The 16,113-nt window shown below is 34.7% G+C and overlaps 1 protein-coding gene across 1 annotated transcript; it reads left to right on the top strand.

The window, feature by feature from the left end:
- Nucleotides 1-10,251: 10,251 nt before the first annotated feature.
- Nucleotides 10,252-14,619, top strand: Osi22 (Osiris 22). Its single transcript, XM_028317188.1, has 2 exons — nucleotides 10,252-10,477; nucleotides 13,213-14,619. Exons 1-2 carry the CDS (start codon nucleotides 10,285-10,287, stop codon nucleotides 13,482-13,484), a joined length of 465 nt encoding a protein of 154 aa, XP_028172989.1. The 5' UTR covers nucleotides 10,252-10,284; the 3' UTR covers nucleotides 13,485-14,619.
- The last annotated feature ends 1,494 nt before the right edge of the window (nucleotides 14,620-16,113 follow it).

Genomic DNA, 16,113 nt, shown 5'->3' with positions numbered 1-16,113 from the left:
AATAAACTATCATACAATTTACTTTGTTGTTTTCTTCTGAACTAAATAGCCTTTTCTATGTAGATTAAAGATGTCTTTAAATAGGTCTATTTTCGTATAACCACGTAAGTAGGTAAGTATAATTAATGAAAAACGTGTTTTTCATCAACAAATAGCACCATTTAAGCCTTTTAACATTCAGTTGACAGAATAATAAATTAACCTGGTCTTAGCAGTAGTTACTTGCCATTTGAGAAATAAATGGAGCCTTGTTGATCTCTTGTCTTGTCTTCCTATTAATAATTAATTTGTATTGTCTCACTTTCAGGTTTGTAGTTTCAGTTCCTTACAAAATAACACTGCCGGCAAACGGAATCAGAACTTAGGCTGGGTTGCACGATCCAAATTTAACTTTAACAAACGCAAGAAATCGTCAAACTCCATACAAAAAAACACCGGTTATCGTTACAGTTACGGTCAAAGTTAGATGGTGCAACTTAGCCTTACTAATGAATAAGTAACTAGCTCAGCTAGTTGACTCTAGCTGTAGTACAAGTAACTTCAAAAACAATAATAATTTTGTGCCATTTTTTATACCTCTTTAGTGAGTAATAAATGGAAAATTATGTAACTAATAATATTTTATTAGGAATCTCTTAACTTAATAATCTGTAGATTTTGATTACTTGGTTTAATTTTTCCACTCTTTATATCTCCGTAGAATCAAGTCGATCTCAATTAACATTCTAAACGATACAACTACTAATTAACAATTGTAATGTATCTATAAGACATGTTTAACAATGGGCAGTAAAAAAATGGTGTATTTTCACATCGAAAGTAAAATAAAACCAAATATGCATGCAGCCATTATCAAAGCATAGTAGTATGTATGTGACAAATACAAGTGGGTACAGTTTTTTTTTTTTTTAACTGGTATTTTGCTACCAGAATCAATGTTTTTTTTTTGTAATTGGATGTTGTTATTATTAAGTTACTTTTATTAAGTTTTAAGAGAGTAGGATAGTTTCTCGCAATTTTCTACGAGCAAACTGAAAAAGACATTGATACGAGACAATATTTACAAATGATGATGATGGTTTTTTTACTATGTAAATAGTATAAGCTAGATATTTTCTATTTCAAGTAGAAATATTTTTAGCAGCTTATCTATAGGTACAAATAGTGGTTATTATAAAGGACTTTTCTTTCGGGGCTTGGGAAGGTTTTAGCCATTGTGAATTAAGAATTCAGTTTCATAAGGCTTTCTTAACCTGCTTGATATTTATTAATGTTAAGATACAGCAGTGTTGCATTTGCACATTGGCGATAATTTAGTATAAAAAGCTCATGCTCATTTTTTTTTTAGGTAAAAGCTCTTCACACAGAGCTTTTACCTGAAAAAAAAATGAGCATGAGCTTTAATTTGACACACTTGTCCTGCTTTCTAATTGTGCAACTCAACATTCATCGTAATCGCTTCCAGTTTGATAATAACTTTTGCTACGGCACTACAAATATCACGAAGACTGTCTTTATGAGCCAGTAATGGAAGTAAAATCCCAGATTCTAATAAAATTTAAAAAGATCAATATAGGTCTTGATTTATTACAGTAGGCTCTACCCTGTTAGGTGTAGGTATATTTTTTTTAGTATGGGTTTAAGTATTTATTTTAAAAAGTAAACGGTGAGCATACTTTATCCGATCTTCATTATACGCATGCAAGTTGTGAGAAGTTTTCACAAAATGACAATACACAATGATTCGAGATCATTGTCAAGATGATGAAACAGTTACTTTTACTGATTAAGTAAGAAAAACTATTATGTCTTATTACGGTGAAATATGTGAAAAGTGCACATAACCTGTCGTGCTCTGTGGTTGATAAGTTATTCTTAAATAAACTAATTAAAATCTTAATCTTTTTCTAAACCAAGCGTAGTGTTTTACGCATTATAATACTATACTGGTCATCACAAAAATCGGCCCACCTACGTTTTACAGGAAACCTCGTTTCTACTGACACAATCATGGTGCCCTAACAATATTGGTGTTATTTGAAAGCCCAATAAATATTCATAAACATAACATAAAGAAAACACATTTAATTTCTTAATCAACGATTAACATATACAATAAATGTGACTTGAAAAATGACCTAACTTTGGGCTCACCTCTGGGATCAATTAGACCAATTTTTATGATTATAAAACCAAATAATGATCTCAAGTGTCCTCTTTAACAGATGGATAGCGATTAATCCCAACTTAACAGTATTAAAACCATAAAAGTTGGCTCATGCGTAACTACCTATTTTTTGAAAAAGTGACTCAGGATCCTTCTAAAGACACATTTTTGGTATAAAAACCTTTCCTTTATTTAAATGAACTTTAGAACTAGGCTTTCAAATGGTGCCAACATTTGTGGGAAGTGGGAATGCATACGTGTGAAAGTGCTTGTCGCGGGAGGGTCGATTTTTGTGATGACCAGTGTATTTTCTCCGCTTTCTATAATATACAGAATAAGCAGTTGTTTTGTTTATTATAAAAATAACTAGAACACTATTTTGCACATTGTTACGCGTGCCACTGTAGCCATTATGGAAAATTTCACCGTGTGGCGAATGAGAACGAAAGTTGTTTATGAACGAAAGGCACCTGCAACGTTTAAACCAGTTTAACATTATCGGAAGCCTTATGATAGCCCTCGGAGAGAATGCATTCCTGCCTGCAAATCATTTAATTATACTGCACCTAATATACTTTATATTAGTTAAGTATTTAAGTTTCGAAATTCTAGAAACAGCCGAAGTGGGACTCCCAGGTAGCGAGGTGTCCTTTTTACCACGCGTGAATAAATTGTTGCTATTCACAGGGTGTAGAGTAAATAGTTGAAATAATGTGATGGATATCAAAAATTGATAACAGCACTGTTATTTATTGTGCTGTCCAGCATACTAATTCAGAATTAATTAAGGTTATTATTTAAGAAGCCAAGTTTCTGAATTCTTGATTTGGATAGGCATTCTTAAACAAACTACAAAAAGTCTAGATAACACCATACAATTAATAAGACAATATTAGTCAAAACTATATATATTTTGTATTAACCAATTTCTTACACACTGTTTGTATCTAATTAAATCAATTTATCTCTCCCATAAGGAAAAAAAACTCTAATTCACGATATCGTTCTACATGAACAACTTCAACAAATAACACTGGTCAACAAAAAAAATACAATTGTTTGTTTCCTGTGATTTTTTTTTTCTGTTTCTATCTCAAATTGACGCATATTTTTTAAATATGGTAACAGTTTTTCTCTAACAGCTTTTGTTTTTAAGTTATAACTATCTACCCGAATTTAATATTTTTACTTAGATTTTTGATTTAATTGGACAAAAAAAATATTTTGTTGGTGTTTTCGATATTGCTTCGTTATGAAGATGTTGTGTGCTTAATCCAGATTGCTTCTGCTATGTTTGTGGTAAATAATATTTGAAAAACATCGAAAACCTCTATCGGACTTGACGAAAACTGCGTAACATCGACACTTTAATATAAATATTTGAAATTAAGTAATCAAGACCACAAATGGGTCATTTGTGTTCTGAGAATAGGTAACATCTTTTAGGCCAACAAGGGGGCTACACAAAAATTCCCGTTCCATGTGTTTCTGGAATAGTCGTAACCAACAATAGCATTGGTTAAAAAAATTTTGACCAGTGCAGCTTCCCGCACACACAACTTTTAGCTCTTCAGCTAAAGTTGATACAAACAATTTTATCACCGTGCCTTTACACCACTTTATATTAAGCTTGGCATCTTGAAACAGTTTGTGAAGGCGCTTGACAAAAGTGACTATTTTCTTTCATGCAATTTTTCAGGATTAAGCACAGAAAACTTTAAAGCTTGTAATTTTTGATAGGACTCACATTAGGCAACTGGTGAACGATCGTAATTTTAAGAAATCAATGAGTGAAGTCCAGTCCTAAGCTTAATTTTTTTTTTTTTTTGGTTTTAAGTAATTTCCTAAGCAAAAAGAGATTGTTGAGAGCATACTATCCAATTTGCAAGAGCTAGGGTGCAACATGGGCATAAAAACACTCTTCATGTACTCGCATTAACATCGATTTCCACAAAATGTGGGTGATTTTAGTGAGGAGCAGGTTAAAAGTTTTCATTGGAATTTTCTGACAATGGAAGAAGGTTATCAGGGGCGTGGTGCTCATATATGAATGGCAGGCCATTGCTGGAGTTTGCAACGAGGTCTACTCAAACTTGCCTATTCAAGGAAATCATATAAAAGATCACTTGCTAGTGTTCAATAGAAATTTTATTAACACAATGTTAATTTTTCGTATTTTTTTGTCAAAATAATAAAACTGTATATTTTAAAAAATAAAGCTGTTGGCGATCTTCCAGCATTTTTTTCATAATCAGGGCCATAGAAATACCCAATAACAGAAAAAAAAATGAAAGGAAACAAAACATGTGTTGACCAGTGAATCTTTATCATTACTTCGTTTTTAAACTTCCAATTTAAACCTAACGGTTTCTCTCCCGGAAGTAATCCAATTGCTCATAAAAATCAAATCAATTAATGATTTTATGAAAAAAAAAAGTTTTAATCCGCCCATTCACTGAAACGTTACTGAAGAAATTCTCCACTAATAAGCAATCGTAATAAATGGCTAATAATCACAGTCATTTGTTATTAATTATGAGTAGATTAGACAGCCACTAGGCCTAATGGTGTGCGTGTGTACGGATTCGAATTTGAATTCCCTCTGGGGCTTAAATGTTAGTTTTGAGCGTTACTTAACAACTGAGGGTGTCTAATTTCAAATTAATTGATTTCCTAAAACCATGGTGCTGTGCAAATATAGTATAACAACAGTGTAGGTACCCATGTAATATTCATTAATTTTATTTATTTAGAAACTTAAACTCTGTTCAATTTGGGGTTTTTTTATTTTTTTTTTTATTTTGGCTATGCTATGCCTCTTGCCAGTGTCGAGTTAAAAACGGGGAAACGGGAATTAAAAGGAAAAATGCCTACTTTCGGAATTTGGAAAGGAATTAATGATCAGGAAAATGAGGAATATACAGGAGATATTTATATAATATACATACGTTTATACAAAAATCAAAGCTTTATATTATTTACAGTTATAAACTTGGCTATACAATTATATACAACAGGATCTTTATGGAAAAGGAGAGACATTATAGAAGACGGGAAAGGAATGTGTAAGGAAGAGAGTTCCCGAAGGAAAGCAGAGCGGTCAAAACTAGGACAGGAGAAGAAAATATGGTTGATAGTGCCTGAATCGGTGCCACACTCACAAGAATCATAACATATTATTAGAAATATATGGAATTAATTAGACTTAGCTCACTAACACTTACTTAAAAGTTTGTCACACAAAGGCACAACTCCAAATTGGACCACAGTCGCGGGGGCCGGATTCGACAAATATCGGCATGTCTCTGATTCAGCCCTTCTAGCGGGAAGATAAATGAAAGTATGGAAGGGGCACAAAATGTAGAACTCTTTAATCTGATCATTGTTTTCGATTTCTGTGAAAGCCATCTTGTAGAACTGACGAAAATATGCCTCTCTAGTACAAAAAGTAAAAAACCAAAAATTTTGAGTTGTGCCCCTATATTATTAAGGGTGCGATAGATAGAAGAGCAAATCACAAAAGCAAAAAGTAGTGTAAAACAGAGTTAAGGAAATCGAAAGGGTAGGTAGGTACCTGTATAATTTGATTTTCACACGAGTTAAGTCAATTGCTGAGGCAGAACAAATGTGTCCTAAATGTACAGCCGTAACTACTAAGTTCTAGGCTAATTTCATGGAAATGAGTTGGTCCATCATAGGTAATAATAAAGTCAGAAGCAAATTTCACTGAAAAGGGCTCTTACAAAGACTTACTTAACAAAGGGTTTAAACTACCAATTAAGCTTTTATCTCTCAAAATTTTGTCTCCAAGACAACAGCAGTAATTCTCGTCATGCACAGTTAAAGAATCAACTGCCGAGAAAATATATGCCCATTAAGATTTGTTCATAAGAAGGCTCAAGGTCACCCAAAGGGCGATGGAGCGGGCTATGCTCGGAGTTTCCCTGCGTGATCGAATCANGCGCTTTTTCAATTTGGGGTTATTTATTGAGCAAATATGATGCACAATTATGCAGCCAGTTTTATAATCTAATTCAATAATAATAAATTCTTATAAAAAGGTTTTAGTAGGTATTAATATTTTAACCTTATCGTGCTCTATATTGTCATTTTTCGTTTTAGTGAAATATAGATAGAAGAGCAAATCACAAAAGCAAAAAGTAATGTAAAACAGAGTTAAGGAAATCGAAAGGGTAGGGTAGGTACCTGCCTATGCCCAAGAAATGTCATCAATCCAACCTCCTCAATAATAAGGACCTCACTTAGCATTCAGCATAAAATTAATAATTGTGGATAAGTATAATTTGATTTTCACACGAGTTAAATCAATTGCTGAGGCAGAACAAATGTGTCCTAAATGGACAGCCGTAACTAAGTCAGCAAATTTCACTGAAAAGGGCTCTTTAACCTAACAAAGGGTTTAAACTACCAATTAAGCTTTTATCTCTGTCTCCAAGACAACAGCAGTAATTCTCGTCATGCACAGTTAAAGAATCAACTGCCGAGAAAATATATGCCCATTAAGATTTGTTCATAAGAAGGCTCAAGGTCACCCAAAGGGCGATGGAGCGGGCTATGCTCGGAGTTTCCCTGCGTGATCGAATCAGAAATGAGGAGATCCGCAGGAGAACCAAAGTAACCGACATAGCTCGCAGAATTGCTAAAATCAAGTGGCAGTGGGCGGGGCACATAGCTCGTAGAGACGATGGCCGTTGGGGCAGGAAAGTTCTCGAGTGGCGACCACGGGCTGGAAGACGTAGCGTGGGCAGGCCTCCTACTAGGTGGACCGACGATCTGGTAAAGGTCGCGGGAAGAGCCTGGATGCGGGCAGCGCAGGACCGTTCATTGTGGAAAACCTTGGGGGAGGCCTTTGTCCAGCAGTGGACGTCATTTGGCTGAAAAGAAAGAAAGAAGAAGAAAGAAGATTTGTAGAACGATCCAGTAAAGAACAACTGAGAATGGGCGAACCGGCAATAGAATCGTAATTATCCCTTTTCTACGATATGGGAATAATTTAAAAATTAAAGCTTATAAAAGTCACCATAGGCATTTAGAACTTTTACGCAATTTAATTTGCTACAAAAAATAAACAAAAGCTTGTTATAAGTAGGCTCGTATTATGGAGTCTTCCAGCGATTTGACCCACTTTTAGTGCTTTTAGCTAGGTCCATAGGCCAAGTCGCCGGATTGAATTTTTTATATTTTTTCTTCCGGCAACTGGGCGCTTATAAAACTCATAAAAATAATAACAGTCAATAATTTATGCACCTTTTTCTACACTCTTGGCAGAGAGGTCGCGGTCGTCGTCACACTTGGTTTGGTGGTAAGCTTCTTCAAGCTTTATTAGTACTTATTTATATTTAAAACCTCGTATAAGAAATACCTTGTACTAAGCGAGTGTCTATCAATGTTGCCAGTGGGGTGAAATCCTAAGCTGATTGAGGCCGCCATCCAGTCTCTAAATGCAGTTTCTAACCAGTTTTATAGGTGTTCAAGACCTCTATAAAATGATAAATCTATAATGCCTAGTAATCTGCTCCCAGTTATAGCATTAACCGCTGAAGGAAAGTACTTCGACCAGTCATATTGACGAAAAGCACCTTTTTAGTGCCTAAATATCTAATTCGAAATTGATTACGTACGTAGGCGTAGATAAGTTATAAGGGTAGGTGACTATGTAAATGCCATTACTGTCAATCATTTTTATGATTCCTCGTGGACGAGTGATTAATGGATTAACTACTCAAGTCAATCAATAAATGTCTATGTAAAAAATCTAATCAATATAAAAAATTGGCCAAGTGCGTGTCGTGCCACGCGCAGTGTAGGGTTCCGTAGTTGCCCGTCGTTACCACAATATATTTCAGAATCAAGCAATTATACTTCATCTAAAGTCACTTTTCATATTTTCTTCTAAGGAATTTTTACTGGTTAAGAAATTTTATAATACATGTGTCAAATGAATAACGTAAGTGCGCCTATTAACGGCCCCCCAAATTTTGTATCCTATTACCGCCCTATTTTTCTTTCTTTCATAAAAGACATAATAACAGGTTCCAGAAAACACGTTACTTAAAAAATATCTAGATATGTTTATTGACTATCAAAACGATTAAAGTTTGTGTTCGTAAATAACCAGTAAACGGAGTTATTTCACATTAAATGGGACGCGCCCGCAACGGACGCACTTTTCATACTGACGCGCTCCCAGCTACTTAAGGTGCACCTTGTTATTAATTAGCGATTTTAACACATTTAAAATGAGTATACCAACATGTTTTTGCATAACAATATTAATTNAATTATATAGACATTGTCCAATTGTCCATAGTTTAAATTAAAATACACAATTACACACAATTAAAATCAAAAACATCAGTCAAAAACGAAAGTCAAATTAAAAATAAAATATTAAATGCAAATTATTTTTTATTAAAAACTCAAATATACATAGTTTAAATAATGACCCCCACTACTCACTAGAAGACCTGGTATCGCGTAATCAAGTATAATTGAGGAATTTATTATTCTACTATTTCTGCTTGATTATTTATTTATTTTCGAGAAGCGTGCCTTTTCTCTTTTAACAATAAAAAAAAATAACTTGAAAAAAAAAACAAATTTAACTAAAACTAAAAGCAAAACAAATTTAACTTGAAAAAATCAAGTGGTTCCCGAGCCTATGAGCGGGAATCGAACCCGTGCCTCTTGGAATATACCCAATTGAAGAGCAATATTCTTAGCGGTCGGTAATAGAAACAGAAAAAACGTTAATAGAAACACACCTCGTCTATAGGTCGGTAATAGAAACAACTGCTTATTCAGATTAAATTGCTATTTATTAATTATTGTGTGATTGAATACTCATTGTTACTACTTGAATTCAAAGATTACTTCATCATTGTTATAAATAAATTAAAGTGTCTTTTCTATCACCACGTCTTATATCTAATTTTCTAACGTTTATCCGAAGTCAGCTTAAACTGGCGGTAATAGGCGCATTTACGTTATTACTCTTGAACTAACTAACCTTTATTAACCGCTATAGTTTTCCTTGAAAGTTCATAAAAAGCACTATTATCATGAATTTTTCCAGATTTTTCAAGCCAACAGTTTAGTTTTTAGAGGGGGGGACGCCCTACTCGGACAAAAATTGGCACTTCAGCTATCCAACGATACACCACACGATGAGGTAGAAGATGAAAAAAAATTCATCCCCACTTTACATGTAGGGGAAGCTACCCTAGAGTTAGACATGAAAAAACGGTCATCCTTCTGCGATGTGCACCGGCGCTGTTCAGAACTTGGTCTCGGGATAAAGCCACCAGTTTCCTGAAAGCGTCTTAAAACGTTCGAAACCCAAGACTGGCTTAATATATGGAGCTGACGTGCGACAGCCCGCTGGCTGAGCCCTTCTTGCAATAGTGCAACAATTTGTGCTGCTTCTGAAGGTGTAGAATCCCAGGTAAAGTGTCAAAAGAAGCGGAGATGTGTAAGGATCAACGTATGAAAGCAAAAATCAGAAAACACGTGCTTTTATTTGGGGGTAAATAGGCCGCAACTCGCGACGTATCAAACAGTTGATACATGTCTTATTCCTTACTTCTTTACATCAGCCGGGACATCTTTTTAAATACTGGTGTGATTTAAATGAATTTGGTATCAATTTAAAGTTAAAAGTTTAATCTTTAAAATGGTGCCACTTTTTTGTTACTAACAAATTCGTTAGTTCACAAGATCGCGTGGAAACAACTTCATGTAAGTAATTCCATACTTTTGCTCGCAAGTGTACTTAGATAGATTAACGTTTATTATTATAGAAGAGACATTTCGTGCAAAGTGTTTTGGAGCATAAGTACCCTCAACGAGCCTAGCCACACCCTCTTAATATGTAATAGATAAAATATACTGTGAGTTAGCCACACTATAAACCTATATTCTAAAAATAAAATAGCTATCCGACTACTTTCTTAAATAATTAAATTACATAAGAATATTCGACTACATAATCCGGATCGAAATTGCCCGTGGTCGTGATACGGAGCCCGCCTGGCCCTGGCTAGCGGTAGTCCGTAGTGGGGCGGCGCCGGCGCATCACAGTCAAAACAACCTTCAGAATGAGCGCTCACGCTCTCTGGGTCCTCTGTGCAGTGGTCTGTGTTGCTGGTGTGAGTGCCACAGTGCAAGATGCGCCTGCACCTGATAAGAAAATCGAACTTTTTGATGGGGTCCGGGTCAATATACCCCAGGAGAGCAACAGCACGGGACCGGTGATGTCTTTGGAGGTGGACACCGGGAGTACAGTCGTAGGTGGGTTACAGGCTTTATTATTTGCTATCTTCCAACTCATTTAGTCCAGAAGGATCATTCATATTAATTTTGAGACTTTTTGAATGATAATACCACTTACCTGCCGACATGAAAAAGGTTTTCAGGAAACAGCCGCCATAAAATCCAGTGAATTTTTCATGATTCATAATCATTCTTCCTTACTCTTAAATTTTTAAAGGTTAAATTGATTTTAATATTTAATAACATTCCTAAAAATTGTATCGATGGGAAATATCCCTAACTTTCTATAATATATAAAGCTCGATTACCACTGACTGACTCACTCACTGATCAGGGGTATTTTTAGGGTATTTAGAGGGGAGAGGGGTAAAATTGTTAGTGTTTGTTTTAAACTAGATTTTTCGACTGCCAGCTTTATTATATTTTTTGAACCAAAAAACAATATGGCGGAACTTTTTGAAACAGCAACTTTTTTGTTTTTGGTCCTGATTTTTTTCTTTTTTGGTGGTTTGTTAGGGTTGCCAAGGTGTGTTCAAAAATGTGAGAAAAAAATGGAAAAACAAAATGGCCGCGCCGCCATCTTGGATTGAAAACGCGTTTTCAGGGGTGTTTTTGGGGAGGTGTCACTCCAAGATGCGCCATTTTTTTTTAAACTTCTTTTAGTTATTAAGGCGTTGTATAGTCTGCTTTAAGGCCTCATTTACAGATTATCAAAAAACAAGATGGCGGCTGAGCCGTCGGCCATTTTGTTGCGATCAAAAAATTCCCAAACTTTGGTAGCAATTTTCCGGCAGATGGCGACACCGGAGTAGGGTACAATGTTCCGGGCGATTGTTGGTCTGTTTCTCGAGTGTTGCCATGAACAGGAAAAAACTACCATTTTGGAAGAAAATTTTCCACCACGGCCCCGAATAGTAGAAAATGGAAATTTCCAAAAATTCCAAAAATTTGGTATGCTGTTTGGTGACGTTTGGGGACCCGAATGACATTTCACCATTTTTATGAAAAAAGTCTGGCAACACTGAAAGTTATGGGGAAAACAAATTTTCGCGACATGGGTGACTTTAAAGTTAAGGACAGACAGAAGAAGTCATGGCAGAAAAAAAATAAAAATGACGTTTGATCGGATATACGACCCAGATTACGGGAAAAATCCGAAATGTCAGNTCCCTAACTTTCAGGAGTTATAAAGCTCCGGCAACATACCTACAATCTACATGTAAAATTTTAAATACTTTAACAATAATTTTAAGAACGTGAGGGATTCACTCATAAGCCTCAGTCAGCAAAAGTTAATAAATAAATAGGTTTTCCTTAAAGTCATTGTATTACACAGCACATTATAGGTATGTAAGTACGGTTACTTTTTAACCGTAAGTAAACTATTAGGTATTGAGTATTTCAGTAGGTAAGTAGGTTTCACTGAGGCATTTTATACCAGCATTACCTACTTAAAATTTCTCAGTAATGGAACACGGCGGGTATAAAAAAGATCAATTAAAACAAAATAATTATGCTGTAGCATGCAATTATTATAACCTACTTTTCGATAGCTCGTATATTCAGATCACCCGTTATGTGATCTGAATTTAAAAATTCCCAAGACAAAAATCGGCGCGCGCGCCCCCGCTGCTAATGATGTTTTTTTGTTTTATTTGCCACTTGGGAAAGTGGAGAAATTGCGTGCACTGATAACCAGATCAACGACCGGCTATAGGTAGTGAGCAGAATGCGTACTGGCGGCAACGATACTATCATACACGTAGCTACCCATGCGGCATACTAATGACGTCACGTGAAGAATAATATTTTCTAAATTACCAAATAAAGACGAACATCAAAGATGGGCAAGAATTCTTCAACTGGTTAAGTTTTACTTATTTGATGGCTTAATTGCCGCACAAATAGATTATTTATGTTAAGCCGCCAAAAAATCTAGTCCACGGCATTTAGGCGCTGCACTAGTGGTGAAAATACTTGTATGAGCCCAAAATAACTGTGGATTTTGAATCCACATTATTCTGTAATTAGGTAGGTATGCCACGCCACACCTCGATAATAATAATTATGTTTTTTACCAATTTCTTGGTTGTGGCTTCCAATTAATTACTAACCAGCCTTAACTATGGAAAGTAAGTGTTGGTATAAGTTTCTTACAAGTCTCATACAATTCAATGATTAATCATTCTAGCACATCACCCGTCTGATTCCTGCTGTAGCTGTTTAATATTAATGAAATCTGTTGCGCCGATTTATTAGGATAACTTTATGCACATAAAATAAGTGTTTATTGAAGAAAAAAGAAACACGAACGTATTAATAAGGCGTTCATTCAACCCACAATCACTTCTTAACTTAAACCTGAGCACTATGTAAATTAATAGATACTCGTATTATCTAACTGCTACACAGTCTAATTTAACACTTGCACTTACTTGTACTCACATAAACGAGATAATAGAAAGCAATACCTAAGTAATCGTACCTCCTTACCTAAATATAACTTTTCATCTTTTGTGTTCATAGGTACCTTACAGGAAAATACATCACAATGTCTAAAATATAGGCAACTAAATCGAACGAGCCAGTGGTTTTCATTATCCCCTTAAAACTTTCATCCTAAAGTCCTCCTAAAGTCATCCTAAGCAGCCTCAGGATTTTACCAAAAATAAATTTTAATTCAACATCATCAAAAAATACTCAAAATAGGTACCCTAAAGCCTTTAAGTAATTCAAACTGTGTCTCATTTCAGGTCGAGGGAAGCAGAAGAAGCTCCTGGAGCGAATCCTGCCGATGTTCATCATGCCGTTCCTCATCCAGTCCACGATAGTCCCGCTATTCCTCAGCATGCTCAAGTTCATGCTGATGAAGTCTCTCTTCGTGGGAAAACTCGCTCTCATGCTGATTATTATTAACGCGTTTAAAAATAATAACGCCGTAAAGGGACGAGATGCTGTGATGGCAGATATACACTATGGGTACCATGGAAACGGGATGGAAGAGTATGGTGCATACGTAAATTAAAGGCTATGTAGAGAGAGAGAATAAAGATATTGATAGAGAAATATCAGTTTAGGGCAGTCCACTACTCGTGATAAACTCGTGGAGCCCCAAAAGCTCTCCCACCTTTTCATCCAGTAATTCAGCTATTAATAAATCTTCAAAATGTTCGGTTATTCTAAAGTGACGACATTCAATAACCCCGTCAAGTGACGGTTATCTGGTTCGCAGTGTCTGTGTTTAATTTCGTTTCTAAGGAAAATAAGAACAATTTCCTTGTTTATTTTCGACGAAAATTTTGGTGGCATCTTTAGGCCTATACATACTTACCTATGCAGCTTAGCAGGATTATGAAAAAAGTATGTAAACCACTGCTTCCATTGCGGTGACAAAACCAGACGATTTCAGTTTTTCTACAAAAAGGTTGTTTCTTCAACAATGACTCTCTTACTAAGTAAGACCTAGCTAATCTAGATTTATTAAAATACTTAAATGTGATAATGGCAGCACGTTCGCACATTTAAGTATTCAAAGGATGAAAATCTTTTAAGATTGTGGTAATTAAGTTAGCTTTAGCCTTTTCTAAGTCATACTTTTATCATGAAAAATTGTCTTGTACTTATATCAATTATTATAAGTATTTTTCAGTGATTGTACCTAAAAGTACCTACATAATTTACCTAAAAATATTATTCCACCCACAGCATCATCTCTAAAATCTGAGGCCTCCACCTAATTACTATCAATACTAGGTACTAAGTAGCATTTGTATACACTTTTGAGAGCAAAAGTAAAAAAGGAAGCCTAAATTCCTCAGACAAAAACAATTATGTATGAGACTTTTTAATGAACTTTCACTGAGCGACTTTTTGGTTTGTTTGTCCGTAGATAGGTGATACGTAGTATTAAGACTATATCACCTGTAATCACAAACGATGCTTACTTAAGTGAAGCAGCAAATCGAACGCACAGTGTTGAATAGAGCTCTGTAATTGGTTCGTGTGTCACCCTGTGCGTCCACGCGCACTGTGAGACCTCTTAGTAATGTTTGTGAATACGGGCGCGGGGTTGTTTTTCAACACCTATTGAAAACAAACATATTATAAGCATAATTGAAAACAAACATATTATAAGCATAATTTGTCTGTACATTCTAACTTTAAGACTACCTGTAAATACATCATTTAATTAAAATAATTCATTCTTGTAAATACTTAACTAACTGTCTCTTCTTGGAGCAGTCTCTTATGTATACAATTTATTATTTATTTTAGGTAATACTAAATTATTTGTTTTGATTAATTAAAGTTTTAATTTTTATAATCTTTTTGTTATTGATTCTTTATTATACCCAAATGATTAATACCTGAGATTTTAACTTGAGCCTGCAAATTATCTGCTTAAGTAGAAACTTTTCATATTTTATTAGGTTCAGGGCATATTAAGTCAAACTCTATTCTTAAGCTAGTATAGAAAATGAGGATAGGTAAGTATACTGAAGGTATACAGAATCGAATAAAAATTAAGCTCAAAGAACTGTAAAGTACAATTAAAATTTCAATCCGCACCTAACTAGGTGTGACCACTCTTATAGAATATAGAATTTTCCATTATTGGAGTTTTACTTATATTCAATTTTATTATTATAAGTAAGTGCCTCACTTTGATATGACATTTATTCATTGCACTTATTTGTTTTCATTGACAGTTTGATAGTAGTTATTTATGACTCTACATTATCTAGATTGTACCAGAGCTATAAAATAGTGACCATTTGCTTTACCTTGAGTAATGAAACTTCAACTTGATTAGTCAAGGTATGGAAACTGGCATACCTAGATTGCTAAGAATCGGATGACCACAATAAAAATACTACTGTAGACTTACTAACAAAGTTTAAAACTCTAAACTTTATTGTGAAATAGTTGCACTTTTCTTTAGTTCATTAGATGTCTGAGAAAATTACGAGTCCGAGACTTAACTTCGACTTATTGAAAAAGTAGACGGAGTTTCCTTTCGAGATTTTATTTCACTTTTGTAAACTGAGACCGGGCTTACAATTCAAGATACAAATAAAAATGGATTTAGAACTTATGGATATTGCAAATAAAATTAACAAGTTAGTACTCAAAATAATAGAGGACAGAGGAAGATTCTAATTCCTGCCATACCTACGCCTCTTACCAACGTATCTAAGATTTAGCTTAGTTGTAGTGTAGATTAAAAATTACCTTTATGGTAGTCTACATTAGAAAAATTAATGTGTCCTTGAATTTTCTCGCGCGGTACATTGCAGTGCCTTTCCACTGAAAGCACTCCACTTCAAACTAAAAATTAATACGAAGAAAAAATATATTACCAATGATATTATAGAACTTTTGTTTTTATAATATCATTGATGTAGACAGTAAAAGTAATAATTTTATTTTACATACTTGAGAAGCAAAAAATCACCAGGCATAATAAAGAAAAGAGTGTGACGCTTGTAATATCTGATAAAACATAATATTTTCAGTTACCTATTTAATTTTCTTATTCCTAACTCCTTCAAATGAAATTAAAAGTGGTCCCTCGAGAAAAGATTAGGATAAAATCTGCTGTAAGTAGTAGTAGGGTGTATTAATTTCGTCCAGAATGAAGCAAAATCTATGCC

The sequence above is a fragment of the Ostrinia furnacalis genome, unplaced genomic scaffold (assembly GCF_004193835.3).
Source record: "Ostrinia furnacalis isolate ACB-3 unplaced genomic scaffold, ASM419383v2 OfSCF6075, whole genome shotgun sequence".
NCBI classification, from domain to species: domain Eukaryota; kingdom Metazoa; phylum Arthropoda; class Insecta; order Lepidoptera; family Crambidae; genus Ostrinia; species Ostrinia furnacalis.
The sequence above is the reverse complement of the archived record's forward strand: the minus strand, read 5'-3'. Positions and strand labels throughout refer to the sequence as shown.

Excerpts from the sequence above, each read along its gene's own strand:
- Osi22 (XM_028317188.1), top strand. The coding sequence starts at position 10,285 with ATGAGCGCTCACGCTCTCTGGGTCCTCTGTGCAGTGGTCTGTGTTGCT. Across the intron at positions 10,478-13,212 it reads CACCGGGAGTACAGTCGTAG|GTCGAGGGAAGCAGAAGAAG; the intron begins GTGGGTTACAGG and ends GTCTCATTTCAG.